This window comes from Trichosporon asahii (genome assembly GCF_000293215.1).
Source record: "Trichosporon asahii var. asahii CBS 2479 unplaced genomic scaffold scaffold00004, whole genome shotgun sequence".
In the NCBI taxonomy this organism is placed as follows: domain Eukaryota; kingdom Fungi; phylum Basidiomycota; class Tremellomycetes; order Trichosporonales; family Trichosporonaceae; genus Trichosporon; species Trichosporon asahii.
The window spans coordinates 395,757-414,107 of record NW_014040920.1 but is presented as its reverse complement, the minus strand read 5'-3'; the positions used below and the strand labels follow the sequence as shown (position 1 = coordinate 414,107).

Here is an 18,351-nt window from a genome sequence, read left to right as displayed (position 1 = left end):
GTTGTTGGGTGTGGTTCTTTCCTTTCCTAACGTTGTTCTCGAACAGTTTGTGGGGTTGAATTTCTCCACTTCATTTCGATTCACTTCGTTTCGAATTGTCCATTTCGCAATTCTTGTCGAACAGCCTGGTGAGCTGGCTGGGTCGCTTTCGGAGGCGTATTCACTTCTTCACGAACGGCTTCCAGTTGCCCTGGAGATACCGTTTCGTGCCGTACAGGCTCACGGCGGATGCGAAGTAGCAGACGCCAGCGAAGATGATGCCGTCGTGGAACACGCTGGCGCCTGTCTTGCCCCGTTTGCGGGAGTAGTCCGCGAGCCAGATCGCAATGGGGGCGGACACGGTGGCGGGGGCCACATTACTCAGCCACAGCATGGAGAGCGCGCTGGCCATGTCCCTGATACCGACGAGATCGGTAAGCAGCGCCTGCGAAGAGCTCCAGAAGATACCGCTCGAGGCGCCCTGCACGATCGCGGCCACAGCGAGGGTGGCAAAGTTCTGCGCCGGCAGCCATATGGCCAGACACGAGATGCACGCCACAAGCGTAGTGACGATGGCGCCGTTGAATCGCCCGACTTTGTCCAGGACGTATCCCGTCAGCGGGCGGCCGACGATCTGGCCCACAGCGAGAAGAGACTGCAACGTCGAGCCGTCCTTCTGGCTCAGACCCAGACCTTGCGTTGCGAATGTGGGCACGGTGTAGATTCCGATCGCGTACGCGAAGGAAATGAACCCGCCCCAGAGACACATGCCGATGAAGCCCGGGTTCTTGTAGAAGGAGGGCTGGAACGGCTCGAAACGGACCTTGAGCTGTGTCGCGCGCGTACGGTAGAAGAGCAGGCCGGGAATAAGGCATGCCCCACTGATACACCCGTTGACGACACATGCCCATTGCCTTCCGAGGCGCTCGAGCGTGATGCGCGTAATGTTGGCGAAGAACAGCGCGCCACCGCCAGATCCAGCAGACACGATGCCGATCGCAAACGCACGCTTCGTGCCGAACCACTGGCACACGATCGGACTGCTCACGACCATGGTGAGCCCGAGGCCGATGGCGAACAGCATGCCCTGCGTCAGGTACAGCTGCCAGATCTCTTTGCTGAAGCCGGCCAGAATCTGGCCAGCGACGACACAGATCGTGCCCAGAATCAGGGAGTAGCGCCAGTGGAACGTCTTCGACAGGTAGTTCGAGAAAGGGGCGATCGCGAGCGCCAGCGAAAGTGACAGCGAGCCGATGAAGGCGAAATCAATGTCCTTCGCGCCCGGGAAGCGGTTGCTCTCCAGGTCGAACGAGAGGTAGATGCCGAAACTCGTGTTGATGCCCCAGGTCGCAAAGTTGACCTTTTGACGTCAGCCACTTGCACAGAGTAAATGCCAAGAGCAATCGATGCCGCATTCACAGACCAACATTGCCAAACTCGTTGATGAGATGTGGTCACGAGGCCATGGGTCGCGGAGTTGCGATCGGGGCTCCCATCGGACTTACCATGAAGGCACAGATGACACAGACCCACCCATACCCTCCGTCGGGGTAGTCGGTCGCGTCCTCTGGTTCCTTGTCGATGGGGACAGAGTGCAGCGAGTGCACTGTCGCGCCGTCGACGTTTTCTTCCTCGATTCCAAACTTGGTCTCGATGATGTGGTCGCCTGGGCTTTCCGGCCCATTGCGCTCCAGGACGACCGCCTCGATCGTGCCAGTATGGGGCGGGTCGGCGCCGCCCGCAGAGGGCGAGGCAAACTTCTCCGTCATCTTCGTCATCGTGTTCGGCGTATCCGCACGGGCATGAGATGCAGCGCGAAGCTAAGTGGTGGAGAGAGCAATGCAGAGATGCAGGTGGGAGTGTGAAGTCAAATGTGGGTGGGTGGAGAGGGTGGTGTCGGCCTATTCCGAAAATGTCTCGAGGCTTGGTCAGATGCCACCTCTCTGCTCGGCCGTAAGATCTCGCTTGGTGGAATTGTTGTTGTTGAATACCGAGTCGACCTGCTCTTTTCTGACTAGAGCTTCGGCATTCAAGCTCGCTCGCGTAGAAGCGTTAGTGGAGCGCGTGACTCTGGTAAGGCAGCGGATAAAGCATGAGTGGTGCAAAAGACGTCCGAAAAGGGAGTGGCCCGTCCCGCTGCTCCGGCGCAGGAGCCGCGCCAAGCACCGCGTGCCGCCCCGTGGGTGCCCACTTTGCGGCATCCTGTTCTTGGGAGAGTCGCTATTTTCGACAACCCACAGATTGTGCCCCACAGCCGCGAAGGAATGTCAGTGCCGCCCGCTGTGCATGCCACGCCCAGATGTTTCTTGCGTATGCATGCGCTCAGCGTGCTCGGCACAGAGTGATCAGCGTTTTGAAAAGCTCGTGCGAGCGGCGAAAACATCGGCGATCGCCGGATGGCGGACCGTACCTGGGCCCAAGCGCTGTTGCCGACGGAGCCGAGCGATCAGCACGCGACAGCCTTAAACTCTGGCTCCGTTCTTGCTTCAATGGCCGTGAGATAGCTTCTGGACTGCTTCATAGTTGCATTCTAGCATCGTACTTATCATACACTCTTCCTATCAAAGTCTAACAATCAAGTCTACGTCTGATATCGGTCTATTCTACTCATTATACAGTTTCTACTGAAACGCAAGCCAGCAAGCCAGGGTACAGACGCAAGAGCTTACAACATGAGGAAAGCAGAGCTTACGACTTACAACAGGCAGGCGATAGGGCTACAGGGCGCGGCACACGCTCATCGCAGGCGGGATCACAAACGAGGCTAGAGGGACCGGCAATTCTCGAGGAACGCCCACTCCTCGTGCGAGAGCTGGGTCACTTCGCCATCGCAGTCGAGCAGGAGCTCGACGTCCGGATGAACAACGACGAACGTGTTGTCGGCGGGGATGCTGGGCCGCTTGACAAAGTAGGTGAACCCTTTGGGTGCATCGATATCGAGCACTAGAGTCCTTACTCTGGGCCCAGTGAGTTCAAGAGCGGCATGGAGTACGAGTGTGTCACACTCGACGTGCACTGAGCGACACTGCCCGTGCACATGCACCGTATCCAGCGTCAAGCGTGCCAGAGCCGCCTCAACAGCAGGCAGGGCCCACTCGCACATCACGTCGAGGCGGCGAATGACGGGCTGTTCGGGATGCTCGGGACGATAAGGCGACGTTGGCGTAGACGGTGGGGTGGACGAGGGCGAACTGAACGGGGAGAGGAACGGGATGAGCCTTCCAGATGGGGTAAAGAGGCCTGCGTCGTTCGCAACGACTCGCTCAGAGTACAGGCGATCAACGAGGGACTTGAACGCACGGCTCGTGGCGCGGAACGACAGACGTGTGTTGTGGCTGCTGAAGAGGAGAATGTCGTCGACGATGTGTGGGAAGCATGAGTGATCGAGCACGGGGGCCACGCCGCTGCTGCTCGTGCTGGGCGTGCTGGGCATGCTGGGCGTGCTCGAGCCTGCGTCTGCGTCGGTGGTGGACAATGGCGGGCCGCTCGGCTCCGCCAGCGAGGCGTGTCCACACGCGTGCTTCCAGGGTGAAGGAGCCGGACTAGACGAAGGCACGGGGGAGCGCGTGTCACCCATGTTGACTGCGTTACTCGTTGTTCGTCAGGGGGCTTGTTTATCTCCTTCGTTGTTCTTGGGGCCGAGTACACTGTCGACAGTGCCTCACTCGCGGTCGCGAACGAGTTTGCCGCGGTAATCAAGATATGATCGGATTGTTCGGCCGCTCTCGACGAACCTTTATACCCCCGAGTAAGAGAAGCACGTCTTCGGTCCCGTGCTGCCAGCGTATAAAGCAGCAAGTCCCAGCATACGCCTGGCGGCACAGGGACATGGCGACATCACGCAGGTTGGCACACTTGGCCACATGATTAATCAGGCAATCTTGCATTCAGGCAGGACTGGGTAAGCCAGCCTGTCCGACCGCTCGGGGGCACTGGCTGGGGGCGAGAGACAGACGGGCATGAGAGTGGGGAGGTCGCCGTTGTCTGCCCGGCCGGCACCCCGGCCGGCCAGCGAGCCGCTGAGATGCAGGAATATCAGGAATGCGAGCGGTGAGTGATGGAGCGATGCTGGGGCGCACCATCAGAGAGCCTTGAGAGTGCTTGATAATCGCCATCGGCTCGTGCGCCCGGCGACGTCATGATCGACGCCTCTGTGTCTGGACTCGAGGCACGCAGCTCGGCTCGACGGACAGAACGGATGGAACGCGGACAACGGCCGTCGGTCGCTACTTTCGGTCGGCCTGCTTTTCGATCGGCTGCAGTGTGACCCGATGCACAGGTGTTGACGAGGGTATGGAAGCTGTGTATCTCAAGCGGCCTGGCGGCGGTTTGCATCAGAACACTTGAGACATCCTAAATGGGATACGGAACAGCAATCCGCGCCACTGACTACATTCGGCGACTGAACTGAGGCCATCGGGCACCGGACCGAGCATCAAGGGGGGGCTTGCCGGCGCAAGCGTTGCATGCGAGCGACCGAGCGACTGCGAGATCAGATCGGATCGGGTGCGAGGTCTCGGCCCGCTGGCGCTCAGAGCGGCGCAGTTACCGCTTCTCTGGGCAGATAACAAAGAGCCGTGCGAGTGGTGTCGAGCAGGACAAAAAAAGAACTGGGTTCGGCGTGTCTCACTTCTCTGTTGGGTCTGTTGGGGCAACATGGCAGAATGCTGACTTACCAGCTGACGAGTGCGTCGTATAAAGAACGGAGCAGCCTATCACCATGCATCGTCCACCCCCGCATGTCGCGGAGCACGACGGAGATTCCATCTGCGACACAGGGCCAGGTCCTGGCTTACTACTGTCTAGGTCCTGGCGTCAGAGGCTGGCGGAATGTGACTTTTGAATGGTGACTACAATGGCCAGTAGCAGAGAGAAAAGAGCCGACCATCCCGTGCTCAGACCGTTGATAGATCTGAAGATGGGACTCCCACGGATATTCATGCGGATATGGCTGCACATGTCGGCGCACCGATAAGACCCGGTGGCTGCCGGGCCATGTTCTTTATGTTCTGTCACCAGCTCGGGCGGCACTCGCCTAAAGCGCAAAGAGTTATAGTGTGGCGGAGGCTGCGTCCCACACCACAACACCGAGGAGAAGCTTGCATTGATGTGCTCTTTTGAACTGCGGTATTGGTTAATGAGCGCCACATATATGCGACGCGCGGCTGACAGACGTGGGTCATGGGACTGGTCAGTTTCCGATCGTAACATTGCTATTGCTTGTTATCGCGACATGAATCTGGTGCGCTCGTGACCTTTACCACAATATCGGAACCTCCGAGGCTTGGCATTTGTCGTGAGACAACCCATGTCTGTCCGTCCTCAACTAGTTGGCGAGTTCCAGTATAGGAGACTGTAGTCCGCATTCCCTCTCCCATTCCTTGATCACGATCATTGGTATCATTTCCCTCCGTATCCCATTGAGAAACACCACCTGCAGAATGCCTGGCATAGCCAGCGTATGGCATTCCCCCGTCGCCGCCGTCACAAAGTGAGCGTAACCGGATCCTCGGAAGTTCAGGATCAAAGTGTACGCAAGTCGCAAGGGGGAACTGGTGCAGTGAGTGCAGCAGCAGCGTACGGCATTGGAAGTCCCCCTGGTGGCAGCCTCCGTACACCCGAGCTGTGAGTAGCCGAGCGTACTGCAGAGCGAGCTTTAGGGCTGGAGAGGGGTCGCCATACACGTCGAGCAGCCTTTCTGTCGGTCGATGAGTGCTGCAGGGCGAGAAAGTTGGCATTCGTCTGTCTTCAACCGTCCGCACGCAATCGGTGAGCACTAGGTGTCGCGCGAGTATGTTGTCAACTTGGCCACGCAATAATCGACACGTCAGCAGGGAACCCAGCGTTTCGGAGCGGCTTGCGAGGTTGCGAACAGGAACCCTCGAGGATATGGGGGAAGTACTCGTAGTGTGGTAATGAGCCTGGGTTGCACATTGTGCTTACTGTTGGTCCTCTTTCCTTGCCATACACGCCTTGTACCTCAGCACCTCAGTGGCCACAGCAGTCGTCCTGTCAGGCGAATCAGTCGTGGAGGCATTCATGGTAGTCACTTCTGCCGAGCGGCTTTGTCATCAATGATATTCACCTGATAAGATATGGCCGCGGGCGCGGCGTACGTAAGCTTTCACGGCTATCACTGATGGCAGCTGGAACATTGACGGCGTTTGACTAACCAAGGGGAATTGCATACCTGAGTGCGATGTCCTCCAACACGGTGACGAAGAGCCTCCGCGGTATTCGTCCGTGATCGCCACGCCCTCGCGCTGACTCGCCCGTCACCTGGCCGGGGGGAATAGAGAGGACGACCTCGGAGCCGAGGACGATCACCGGCCGAGGCATGTGCCCCTCGGCAGCGTGGCAGCTGGCTGTTACGGGCTGCAAGTCGACGAGGTCCTTGAGGAGGACTGATGGAATGGAGATCGGTGAACCGGCGGATGGAGTCTGATCAATCGCCAGCCGTGTCACATGGTGTCGGCAGCCCATTCTGGGTGTGACCACCGTGAGCTGATGTCACTTGAGACGAATGACAGTTGAGAGAGAAAGCCATCCGACTGAGCAGCTCTGCCGGCTTTTCCAGTGAGCTGACGGAAAGTTCGCCGTTGTTGGCGTCAGGCGACGTCGTCAACAACCGTAAATCCACTCACGGCTTCATTAGTCATAACCTTGAATTAAAGGACTACTCGTTCTTTGTGGGCAATCCAAGCATGCTTATCAAGTCGATGGCGATACCGTTGCCTCGCGAACGCCATTGGCGGGAGGACCCACCGAGCTGGGCAGTGCAACCTTCGCCTCCTGCCGATAGGAGGGCGCGATGGCGACTCGCATGTACGACGAATTTGCGGACCAACGTCGCAAAATCGACTTTCGGGTCAGTGCCGCTCCGGCCTGGTGCCTCCTGTGCGCTGAGCCTGGACCATTGCAGAAAGGTCTTGACCGCTGGCCGAAGGCCGTTCGCCTTATGTGCCCGCCAGTTGGCGAGATAGAGTTTGAAACGAGCAGGAGGCCGCTGTCTGCGGCTTCCGCTACTCCGGAGCGCGTGGTGCCCCATCAGCCTGTGTTCTTGCCATCTGCACGGGACAAGAAGAGCTGGGTCATGGTGCACTGCCGAAAGCTACGCTGGACGTGCTGTTCGTCAGCTCGAGGCGGTGTTCGGACCGAAGCCCGAACGCTAGGTCCATGCTACGGCAAAGCGCACCGCCAAGCATGCATGCATGACAGGGCTAGTTGCGTTAGACCTCACAGGCACAGCCGGTTACGCTTGGCTTCGCCGGGAGACCTCCCAGCCAACGTGTCATGAGGCATTCCCAGTCGGTGGATCGTCGCGAAGTGAACGCTTCGGGAACAGAGAGGAATGCACCAACTGGCCTGTTGCATTAATAACTACTTGCCGTTTCTTGATCGAAGCGTATCGAGCGCGGAGTGACTTGGGTCCTTGCGTCGTGGACTGCGAATGGCTGACGCGCTCCACTGGCTCGTCGCTTCGTGTCCAGTTAGAGTTACTCGGTTTAAAGTTGGTCGTGAACTGCAATCGAACTTGAGCCTCGGGCGAGCGGGTTGATGCCCTGTCAGTACCTGTGCACTCAGTCCCGACACTGGTCGTGCAGCAGTCAACGCTTGCGGACATCCAATGGATGGTGAGCTACCGACCTGCCGGGCCATTCGTGTCTGGCGGCCATCATGCTGTCCCCGTGGGCCCCAATCTGCGAACGAATGGCAGTCATCGCAGCAGCACATGGAAGATATCAAACGTGAGGCGCTCCCGTCCACAAGCCTGCGTTTGGGATGCACCCCGTGCATGCCGTGCACCCGTGCATCCGCGGTCTGTTGGGATATTCGGGGCTTAGCCCGATTGGCGCTCGTTCTAGCCATTTCCGCGCCTTTGGGATCTAGGATCGCGCAACCACCCACTGTCCTAAGTTGTTGCCGGATGCCGGAAGCGTTCGAGGGATCGAGGGCCGGGGCTTGAGGCCCCAGCTACAAGCCTACAAGCTTACACCCGCACCATGCAGTGCACGGGCTAAAGCACTAGCGAGGCCCAGAAGGAAGACACGCGCGGATCAACATATACTCTGTACGCATATTGCGATATCCTCTGCACTTGGCCTGGACACGGGACAGATTCGTCATGCCGGCATGTCGTCCTGCTCACGGCCTGTGCCTCGACACCTGACAGCCCCCTGCATGCCTGTGCGCCGCTCACTTACTCGCCGTACCCCTCGTACCTTGTAACGACACCAGAGTCGATCCAAACGACAGCCAAGCCTCCAGCGCTGTCATCGCGCCTGCAGCTTTAGCCTTGGTCGAATTAGACAGCCGTAGCCAGCAATAGCAGCAGCGCTCAAGCCAAAATAGCGCACATAGCGTTCCTAGCGTGCTGCTGTGCTGCCTTAGCGCTCTCGCGCAGGTAGGCCATCTGGCAGTTGGACCGTCTCCCGTATTGGTTGCGTTGGTTGGTCTTCCCCTCTATCCCTCGAGGCACCCTAGCATCCCACCCACCTGTGCCGAGCAGCAACCGTATCCGAGCATAAACCGAAACCTCGTGCGCCTCATGCCAACGGGTACTGGCCAGCGGTCTGCAACCGCAGACCGCAGACTGAAAGCGTGATTGTAGATCCCACCGTCACACCTCGAAGCATTTATAGCATCGCCACGGGCTTAGGCTCATGGGCGATCTGACCCCCGCGCTCCCGCTCCAGAGGAGCGGTCCCACCGGCGCTCAGGCCACCTCGCTCAGCCTGCATCGCGTCTTCTGCTGCAACTCGCAGATCATCTTTTGACCCTTCACAACCTCTCTATAGACGGTCGACGACGACACCCATCTCCACACACGCGGACACACGCGTCGCATCCGTCGCAACGCCGCGTCTGATTCCCTCGGCACCGACACCGACACCGATATCGCCTTCCCCCCTTCTCCAGCCCGCCTTCCCCCGTCGTACTCTACTGGCGAGCAAGGCCAGCATGTTCATCCCGACCAAGGAGACGTCGGCCAGTATGTCCGACGACGTGGTGGGCGCTGACGCGCGAGTGTTCCAGGTGTTCGACGTCGACTCTTCCCTCGAGCTGGGCGCGGGTCTGAACGAGGCCTCGTGCATTGGCGTGTTCTGCGCCGCGACTGTCGTCGCCGTGCTGCTCATCTGGCTTGTGTGAGTCTACCAACTCCTTCCCTCATCGCAGCCATGGATCCATGGGAGGCGGATCTGGAGCAAGGTGGGGTGGGTGAGACCAAAGTGGAGGCTGCCCAATGTCCAGGATGGGGGGAACCCAGGGACGATGGAATGCCTGGGCCACCGAGGCCCCGATGATTGAATTGTGCCTTGCGGAAGACGATGTACCGCCCCACTACTGGGTGGGAGATCTCGAGCTGACGTACAGCTGCACCATGAACGAGGACTTGCCTCTGTCCCGCTCGTCAAGCGCGGTTCTGCTCTCGCCCCAGCCCCAACCGCATGAGAAGCTGCGATCCAGAAGTCGATTCGATCAGTAGTCGAGACTCCCGTTCGAATCTTGACGCCTGACGATCAAGGAAGGCGGGTCATTGCACCTTGCGGAGAGCGGCAGCTTCTTCTGCTTGCACGTGACGACGACCTTCCCGTTGCAATGACGCGCCTTCGAGCTCTATCTTCCGGACTCTTTGGGCTGCCCGGACCATCACTGCGTTGTAGAATACTTGTAGAAGCCTGAGTCAGGCCCGAAGACCCTCCGCCTCGACATATCTGGACTTCCTTTCGCCCGTCTACTTCATCTTTGTATAACGTGAATCTATACACACAGGGTAATATGATGTACAACTACTACAGTCTGTGAGCGAGTGAGTAGCTCGCAGCCTTACATGGTCAAACCAGGATCAGTCAGCGGCAGGTACGCCAGGCTCAGAGATGCCACTCGCTCTCCTTGACAATCAGTGCTTCCTCGAGGATGAATCGACCTGAGAGAAGCTGTCAGCGGTAACTCTGCAGCTTTCAATCTGTCGCGTTCAACTCGGTCTCGTGAGGGCAGAGCGCCTCCAACGGCCACTGTCTCTAGACGTGAGCACCAACGTGAGGTCCCGTGACCTGACAGCACCCGAGTATCTCTCCGTCAGATCCAGGCAAGCAGCCATCAAAGCCACCAACAGCCATAACGCAAGTCACTCGTATATGGCTTGAGGCCGTCAGGCATCATGGCTGCGCCGTCATTATTCGGCCCTAGGCCCTAATTTCGGCGTCGATCTGTGCGGTCGGACCTGCCCAATCATCGTCCACCGTGGACGCTGGTAGAGTAATGCGAATCTACTCACCCTCCTTGTACCGCTGGTCACCGTTCGGGGCCTTGATGTACATCCAGCCCAGGTCGCCGCCGCAAGCCGCGCACTGCAGATCGGCTACTGTGTGCTTGCCCGTCCTGTCTGTCAGCTTGGTAGTTTTCAAGTTCGAAGCTCGTGCCCCGTCAATCATCGTTGACAACTGCTGCAACTCTTCTTGTAAAGACCACTCACATCAGTTTCCGGTCCTCTCGTTTTCCGAGCACCGTGTTGATAGTCGAGTTCATCAGGCTGATTTGTCAGTCACCATCATGACAAGCCCAGGGCTGGCCGCGGTGTGTGCAGTGCGTGTGTGCGTGGCGTTGATATCCCTTGTGCACGTCCCCCTGAAAACGTGTTTCGATCGATCTGCCTGCGTTTTGGGGACGACGACATTCACACAAAGGCGCTGCGGCGTCGCGGCGTCGGGGGCACCAGGCCTTGCTTTGCGCGCGCTATTTCTCCGTAGAGCGACATGACGAGCACACAGAGGACAACCTCTGTGCGTTCCTGACAGAGCTCGCACTCGCCATGCAGGTGACTCGAGAGGGAGATTCTGGGGGGAGGAGAGGAACAGACGCAAGACCATGGCCAGGATCCAGACCCTGCGCAGCCTGTCGCCCAGACACGAGGCTGTTCCTCGACCCTCGACGCCGCGCGGTTTGCGCGATTTTGGGCAATCATGTTCCCATTGTCTCGGACCCGGAGACAATGAAGCAGCCAGCGGTCCGCACAGCCGCAGCCAACCAGGCAGTCTCCTCGCTCATCCCTCTGCTACTCCGTTGGCCAGCTAGCTACCGGTTGGTCGTGCGCCGGTGTGCGCCATCGTAGGCCCTCCGGCCGCTGCCGAGATAGTACTCACTACGCACGGCCCGAATGGCCAATAAAGGCTTTGCTGACGAGCTCATCCTGTAGGGCCTGTATCGTCAGTACGTCATGTCGGCTCGGCACCTGGCACATAAGACGTGGTGAGGATGCGGGGAAGGGTTAATCGAAAGTGTGGGGACGAAACGCACAATAGGCTGCGAGCACTTGCCGCACGAGAATACAGGCTTCCCTGGTGGAAGGTGGTGGAGGTTCAAGCGCGAGACGAGCTCGGCCGGTGTCGAGGACGGAGGCGTGGACGGCGACGACATGCGTGTTGACGATGTTGCAACACAAAGATCAAGATACCGATAAGCGCACGACCAGACTCGTGCGTCCTACGTCATGTGCACTGGTCGTCGCGCTGGGTGGCAAATTCCGGCGTTCCTCGCTGAATTCATCTGCAGCTGGAATGTGAATCCGCACGATCCGGCGGGATCTAATCTGGTGGCATTGCAGGGTGTTTTCCGAGTATTTCACGCTTTCCGTGCATAGCATGGGCACATGTTCGATGAGTGGATGTCGGTGCAGTCCGCTGCAACGTTGCCGGTGGAGAGCTCGGGGCCGACGGTGCTTCGAGTTTGCCTGAGACAGCCTTGAGCCTGCGTGCTGGGGTATGTGGCGTGGGACCTGCTGGTGGCCGGCCGCCTGCCGGGCGCGCCTGGCCTCATGGCGGTCTGGGAGGCGTCGGTGCTCCAGCTCCAGAAAGCGGAATTGAGGCCAGTGCAGATCCTCTTGGACTTGGGCACAAAGGAGATGGACACACAGCGCACGACCCGCTCTCGCACCCAATAAGGCCCGAGCGTGCGCTCTGACTCGGAACGTCACCAGCTGCCGCAGGGCGGCGAGGCGGCCAGGCCGCAAGGTCCTCAGGCCCCCGGAAGCCCTCTGTTGACGCCAGAATACCTCTGTGTGCAGGGCTGGAGGGACTGCACAGAGGTCGCCTGACTACCTCGTTAGTCGGAGTGCTTGACGCGGGGCAGGCCGAGCGCCGTGCGGGGGGTGACGCTCGGCAGCCCTTGGAAGCCAGGCACTGGCGAGTGTACCGAGAGACGTCTCTTGCACACTTGTCAACAAAGCCTGCCCCTGGGGGAAACTGAATAGATCGAGTGAACAATAAGGTGAGGCGGCCGCACACGTTGCGGAGAGCCAGCCAGCGCGGAACACCCAAACGGCAGAGAACGGCACGCGCCACAAAGCCAGCGCACACACAGCGCTGTCCTGAATGCCTGAATGCCTGACCGACGACCTGAACACGAGGCAACGGTGATGCAACTTGGAGTGTCTCTCGAGTTTCGCGCGACGTACTTGGTGCTTTGGAGTGGACAAGCTCAGCACACGCCGAACACGCGCGAGCTTCTCTCGCATTCTCTGTCGCTCCTCGTCTCATCCCTCCCGAGCACCCCGGTTTTGCTTTCTTGCTCTTGTCGCACTTATCTTGCACTCTCGCGCGTTTCGCACACTCGCGCACATAAGACACACCGGTCCGCTCAGCTTCGATCAGCCTTGATCCTTCCTTGGTTCCGGCCCCGACCTGCAGGAAGACCGAGTATAAAGGCCGGCGTGTGTTTCCGGGATCAGTAATAATCTGTCCACATCGACCGTCGTTCCTCTTCCACGTCCGCGACGCGCTCTCATCAACGGCCGCGTCGTATAAAGGCCTGATCTGGGCGCCTCCCTCCTTTCCAGTAATCGGCGGTTTGGTACGGTGATCTTTTCGTCGACATTCCTCTCGACGCGACTTTGCTCTCACCATTGGACTCGGTGGGCATCAGTAGTGCTTTCATCATACTCTCCTCATCAAGACACTTCCGTTCGTGATCATCAGCTTTCTCTCGGCATTCACAACATTCGCTCCATCAAAACGAACCCTCACGACCACCACCTCCACTCCATCAGCATCATGGCACCCCTCCGCCCTTGCCGCTACAGCGACCCCGGCTCCCCGCTAAGGTGAGCTGCTCCTCCATAGCCATTATCAAGCTGACCCGCAGGGAGCTGAAACCCGACCTCCAGCTCTCCCGCGCCGCCAAGCTCAACCTCGAGGACAACATTAGGCAGAGGAAGGCGCACTCGAAGCGCGACATGGCCAAGTTTGCCAAGGAGGTGAGTCCGCAGCGCGAGCGAACACGAGGGACGCGAGCGAAGCGAGTGCGTGAGGAGTTGCGAGTGCTGCGAGTGCTGCGAGTGTGCGAGCGTTGCAAGAACTCTGCACCCACACCGCCATCCTCTCCTTCCCACCCCTCATCTTCAGCTTAACCTCATCCCCAATCCAATCCTCACAGTCTCCTTCTCTCCACCGTATCGGTCTTCCCCATCAATGGCTAACATATAGTCCGAGTACGCCCAAGACCCGAGCCTGAAAGAAGTCCTGTGGCACTCGAAGTGTCGTCGCTGTCTGCAAAACCACTGGCGCTGCTTCATCTCCTCCGACCCAAAATCGCCGCGTAAGGTGTGCAAGCCCTGTGGCAAGAATAAGTGTTCCTTTGGCTATTCGACGCACCGGCCCAAGACGTATGAGGACGACGGGGCCGACGCGCCCCCGAGTCCGGGGACGCATGCACATGCGGTGCATGCGGGGCTGAGTTTGTATGAGGCGGCGTCGGGGGCACCAGGCCTTGCTTTGCGCGCGCTATTTCTCCGTAGAGCGACATGACGAGCACACAGAGGACAACCTCTGTGCGTTCCTGACAGAGCTCGCACTCGCCATGCAGGTGACTCGAGAGGGAGATTCTGGGGGGAGGAGAGGAACAGACGCAAGACCATGGCCAGGATCCAGACCCTGCGCAGCCTGTCGCCCAGACACGAGGCTGTTCCTCGACCCTCGACGCCGCGCGGTTTGCGCGATTTTGGGCAATCATGTTCCCATTGTCTCGGACCCGGAGACAATGAAGCAGCCAGCGGTCCGCACAGCCGCAGCCAACCAGGCAGTCTCCTCGCTCATCCCTCTGCTACTCCGTTGGCCAGCTAGCTACCGGTTGGTCGTGCGCCGGTGTGCGCCATCGTAGGCCCTCCGGCCGCTGCCGAGATAGTACTCACTACGCACGGCCCGAGGAGTCGGCGGGGGGATGGCGGGTATGACTGGCCCTGGTGTCAGTGGGATGGGTGGATATGGAGGGATAAACGGCGGCGGCGTCGGCGTCGGCGTAAGCGTAGGCGTAGGCGTGGGCGGAATGGACCCCACCCGCAGCCCCGAAGCCTCGAGCGGCCCTCGACCCCATCTCGTCCTCAACACGCGCGACCTGACGCCGCGCCAGCTCCCGCTGCCCCCGCTCCCCATCAGCTTGAAAGATGCCTTTCACGCCTTCCAGCCGCCGCCCAAGCCCCAGCCCCGTCTTGACACTGAGCCGCTTAACCACTCCTTGACTGCCCGGCCTGTCTCCGCGCCGAGCTCGCATTCGAGCGGTTCTGGCTCGGGGTCGTCGCTTGTTACGCCGGCTCATACTCCGCATACTCCCCCGGGCCATACTGCTCACGCCGCGCATGCTGGACCGACGCAGTATGGCTCGGCCAGCGGTGGTGGACAGCAGTATCCCGCGGGACAGTACTATCCCCCCCACTACTATTACGGGTACTACGACTACTCGCACCCTTACTACTCCTATCCTCATGCTCGTGAGAGGGCCGCGTCGCCGCCGACACCCAAGCCTGAGCCAGCGACCTAGCCTTGTCTTTCCCCTTCCTCTCTCCCCGTCACTACACCAGTACCCCACTCCTCACCCACCTAACCCTCTCCCTCCTCCCTCCTCCGCACCCATCCACGCCTCCGCCTCTCCCGAGGCGGAGCCAAAAGTCCATACAGTTGTAAGCACCCGTCAGTGTATATACGCCGTTCATGTCAGTCGCGTCAGTAGTTCTAGTGTGCAGCAGAATACCAAAGGAGTTTGTCATAAGACGGGGGAGAATACAACGATTTGCTTTGCTTTGCTTGGGCTTCAGAGGACTTTGACGTCTTGCGCTGTCGGGCGCCTCGGGCGATACCCCAGTGCCGGGCTGACGCCCGGCCCTGTGCCCGCCTAGAGACGCGCCCTGCCGGCATCCCCATGCTTCCACTGGTCGACAATACCACGCGACACCTTGCGCGCGACGGCCATGGTGGAGATCATGGGGTTGACGCCTGAGGCGGAGGGCAGCACACTCGCGTCCGCACACCACACGCCCTGGACGCCGCGAACGGCGCCGGAGGGGTCGCACGTGCCGTCTCCGGGCCGCGAGGACATGCGGCACGAGCCCATCTGGTGCGCACTGCCGAATGCACTCGAGGGGGTGGCCTCGACCTGCTTCGCCCAGGCGGCAAAGTCGTCTCCCTTCTTGTAGGGCTTGACGCCGCGGCCGTTGACGATGATCTCCTCCGCACCCACGGCCAGCATGCACTCTGCCGCTGCGACGGTGCCCTTCAGGACCGACTTTTGGTCAAACGCGCTCGTCGTGTAGTGCACGATCGGCTCGCCCTCGGCGCTCAGCTGCACGTAGCCGTGGTCCCTGTCGCGGGCGATCGCGATGAGACCCGCCATGTGCGAGTGCTTGGCAATGTTGGCCTTGTACTCCTTGCCGCCGTGCCACTGCATCAGCACCGTCGAGACGATCGGCTGCATGATGCCCGTCTCGAGACGAACGCCGTGGCCAGACGGCGTCAGATTGGCAAACTCGGTCACGACACTGGTCAGGATCTGGCCCTCGGTCGGGTGTGTGCGCTCGGGGAACACGGCGTAGACATAGTTGGTCGGGTGCAGGTAGATGCTCGTGCCGATGCGCGGGTTGGGGATGCGCGAGCGCAGCAGCAGCGCCGGGGTCTGGATACTGCCACCAGCGGCGATGACGCGGGAAGTCTTGATCTTGATCTTCTTGCCCTCGGGCGTCTTGACAAGGACACCCTTGGCGTGGCGCGACTTGGTGAACAGAATCTTGCGCACCGAGCAGCCGACAACAAACGTCGTGCCAGCCTTGGCGGCGTCAATCAGCCACGAGTGCACACCGCCCTTCTTGCCGCCGGAGCGACAGCCGTTGGCGCAGTCGTGGTTGCAGTTGTGGTCGGCGTTGCCATTGTTCTGCGCGACAGGCGCGTGCGCGTAACCGAGGCGGCGCGCACCCTCCATGAGAAGCTGGTTCTGAAGGTTCTGCTTCTTGGGAAGCGACACACCCATCTGCTTCCACACCGCGTCGAGATCCTCCTGGAACTCTTGCGTCTTGAAGTACGGCAGGCCGTACGTCGAGGCCCAGTCCTGGCGCACAGCAGCGGGAGTCTGGATACACGCAGCCCAGTTGACAGAGGAACCACCACCAAACACGTTGCCGGACACGAGGCCAAGCTCGCCCGTCTCAGTCGCGGCGAGACCGCCAAGGTCGTACATAACCTTGAGCGCCTCGCGCTCGTCGTACGGCTGGCCGGCAAGGTCGTAGTGCAGGCCCTTCTCGATGACAAGGACCTTCATCCCCGCCTCGGACGGCTGCTTGGCCGCGACACCGCCGCCCGAGCCCGATCCGACAATGATGGCGTCAAACTCCTGTCCGTCGAGGGACTGGGGGTCGGCGAACTGGAACTGGAAGTGGCCCTCGGCCGGGGGCTCAGTAACCTTGGGCTCGTACAGCATGGCCTTGTGGACCAGGTCAGAGTTGCGCACGTAGAGCGCCGAGGACAGTTTGATCAGCGAGTCGAAGATCTTGCGCATGAGGGCGGTGCGGGCGTGCTTCAGGCTGAAGAGGATCTGCTCCCGGACCTCGCGGGGCTGCTGGTGGAACGGCGTGAACGAGTAGGTCACGAGCAGCGAGCCAAAGGGGTTGCTGTCTGTCAGCTTTGATACCACATGGTCAGCTCACCGGAGGAGGCCGAGGACCATTTTGAGATCGGCGAGCTTGGCGGGGGGCAGCTGGGAGGGAAGGAGGTACTTGAGGTCCTCGCGGAGGCTCTCGATGCTGCTGGGGACCTCGGCGGCGAAGGCGGCAATGGTGTCCTCGCTGACCTCGTCGGCGAGCTGGGGCGCGAGGGCCTTGAGTTCCTCGGCAGCGATGGAGGGCGCGACGGTGTCGACGCAGGCGAGGAGGGTCTCGCACTCTTCGTCGGTGAGTGTCTGGGCCATGGTGACGGGGGTGTAGTTTAGGATGGGGGAGAGGGAAGAGGAGAGGAGAGGAGTTCAGTGACATTGTCGGCGAGGAAGGTGCGGGGTATAAGGTGCTGAGGTGGATGGTACGCGCTAGACTGGGTGGGCTGGGCTAGCTGGGCTGGATGGACTGAGTGCGGGATTGTTGATCGGGTATCAGGCCGTTCAAAGTTCCGGAAGCAGGGCTAACGGCGGCGGCAAGGCACCGAGTGCAACCATGCAGCCCATCATGGGCAAGGCCATTCTGCAGCCAGCGCGCCAGCGACCGGGGACCCACGGGTGAGCGCCATTAGTCTGAAATCGTTAGATCCATCCCCCGGCATCTCCGCGACCCCTGGTAGGGCTGAGGGGCTGACCATGCGCTACGCCGGCGCTATGCCCTCGAGTGTCCACATGACCAGCCCAAGTCCAAGTTCCTCCCCTTCGCCGTCCTTGTTCGGCCATCACGTCTGCAGGGCCGGTACAGGGTTGGCTCTCTTCATTCTTCGGACATTTCAGGAACTCTCCCTGCCCAGCTCAGGTACGCCAGCTCTAACAAGGAGAGTGCTGCCCGCCATAGCCTGCCGAGCGCGGAATACAACCCGTGTCTAACGCAGTCGCAGACACCGTTATAAGAGATTGCTTAGGTCACACCGGAGTTGGACGGTAGAGGACGGTGCGTCGATCATCCACACTCAAATGCAGACGCATACACACGACCCAGTACAGGCAGCACAGCCGGTGTCTTAGTCTTCCCCACAACAATCGATCGTATCTTGTAACCGGTTTTCGGACCAGCCGAACTGTTCTAACGTTCTAACCGTCTTCGGCATTCAAACTGCGAATCCAGACCGCAGTCGGAATGCCACTCCTCGCCCACTGACAAGCGTGCAAGCTAGATGCAAGCGATCTCTCTCAGTCAGTGCGCCAAGTAGCTCCATATAGCCTCGCCAGCTCTTGCTCGCTTGAGCTACGACTCGGCAGTTCTTCTAGCTCACACCCTCAGCATACGAGCTAGTGAGATGCGAGGAATGGCGACGCTCGTGACGTAAAGCCAGCCCACGAGACAAGTGTACTCTATACATGACCCGTCTATTCGTTACTCTAGACATACTCTTCTCGCGACACAAAAGACACCTACACGTCACC

At 59.9% G+C, this 18,351-nt stretch overlaps 6 protein-coding genes across 6 annotated transcripts; 3 read left to right on the top strand and 3 right to left on the bottom strand.

The window, feature by feature from the left end:
• Positions 1–160: 160 nt before the first annotated feature.
• On the bottom strand, positions 161–1,757 carry A1Q1_03674 (uncharacterized protein; the record flags this gene model as incomplete). The annotated part of the gene is made up of 2 exons (XM_014328288.1): positions 161–1,339; positions 1,485–1,757. 2 exons carry the CDS (start codon positions 1,755–1,757, stop codon positions 161–163), a joined length of 1,452 nt encoding a protein of 483 aa, XP_014183763.1.
• Positions 1,758–2,743: 986 nt separating this feature from the next.
• Positions 2,744–3,556, bottom strand: A1Q1_03673 (uncharacterized protein; the record flags this gene model as incomplete). Its single annotated transcript, XM_014328287.1, has 1 exon — positions 2,744–3,556. The coding sequence occupies one exon, from the start codon at positions 3,554–3,556 to the stop codon at positions 2,744–2,746; it is 813 nt and encodes a 270-aa protein (XP_014183762.1).
• A 5,384-nt stretch (positions 3,557–8,940) lies between these two features.
• On the top strand, positions 8,941–9,466 carry A1Q1_03672 (uncharacterized protein; the record flags this gene model as incomplete). Its single annotated transcript, XM_014328286.1, has 2 exons — positions 8,941–9,125; positions 9,232–9,466. 2 exons carry the CDS (start codon positions 8,941–8,943, stop codon positions 9,464–9,466), a joined length of 420 nt encoding a protein of 139 aa, XP_014183761.1.
• Positions 9,467–13,028: 3,562 nt separating this feature from the next.
• Positions 13,029–13,384, top strand: A1Q1_03671 (uncharacterized protein; the record flags this gene model as incomplete). The annotated part of the gene is made up of 2 exons (XM_014328285.1): positions 13,029–13,078; positions 13,120–13,384. The coding sequence occupies 2 exons, from the start codon at positions 13,029–13,031 to the stop codon at positions 13,382–13,384; spliced, it is 315 nt and encodes a 104-aa protein (XP_014183760.1).
• A 629-nt stretch (positions 13,385–14,013) lies between these two features.
• A1Q1_03670 (uncharacterized protein) lies at positions 14,014–14,790 on the top strand (the record flags this gene model as incomplete). The annotated part of the gene is made up of 2 exons (XM_014328284.1): positions 14,014–14,102; positions 14,223–14,790. The coding sequence occupies 2 exons, from the start codon at positions 14,014–14,016 to the stop codon at positions 14,788–14,790; spliced, it is 657 nt and encodes a 218-aa protein (XP_014183759.1).
• A 351-nt stretch (positions 14,791–15,141) lies between these two features.
• On the bottom strand, positions 15,142–17,202 carry A1Q1_03669 (uncharacterized protein; the record flags this gene model as incomplete). Its single annotated transcript, XM_014328283.1, has 2 exons — positions 15,142–16,819; positions 16,943–17,202. The coding sequence occupies 2 exons, from the start codon at positions 17,200–17,202 to the stop codon at positions 15,142–15,144; spliced, it is 1,938 nt and encodes a 645-aa protein (XP_014183758.1).
• Between the last annotated feature and the right edge of the window lie 1,149 nt (positions 17,203–18,351).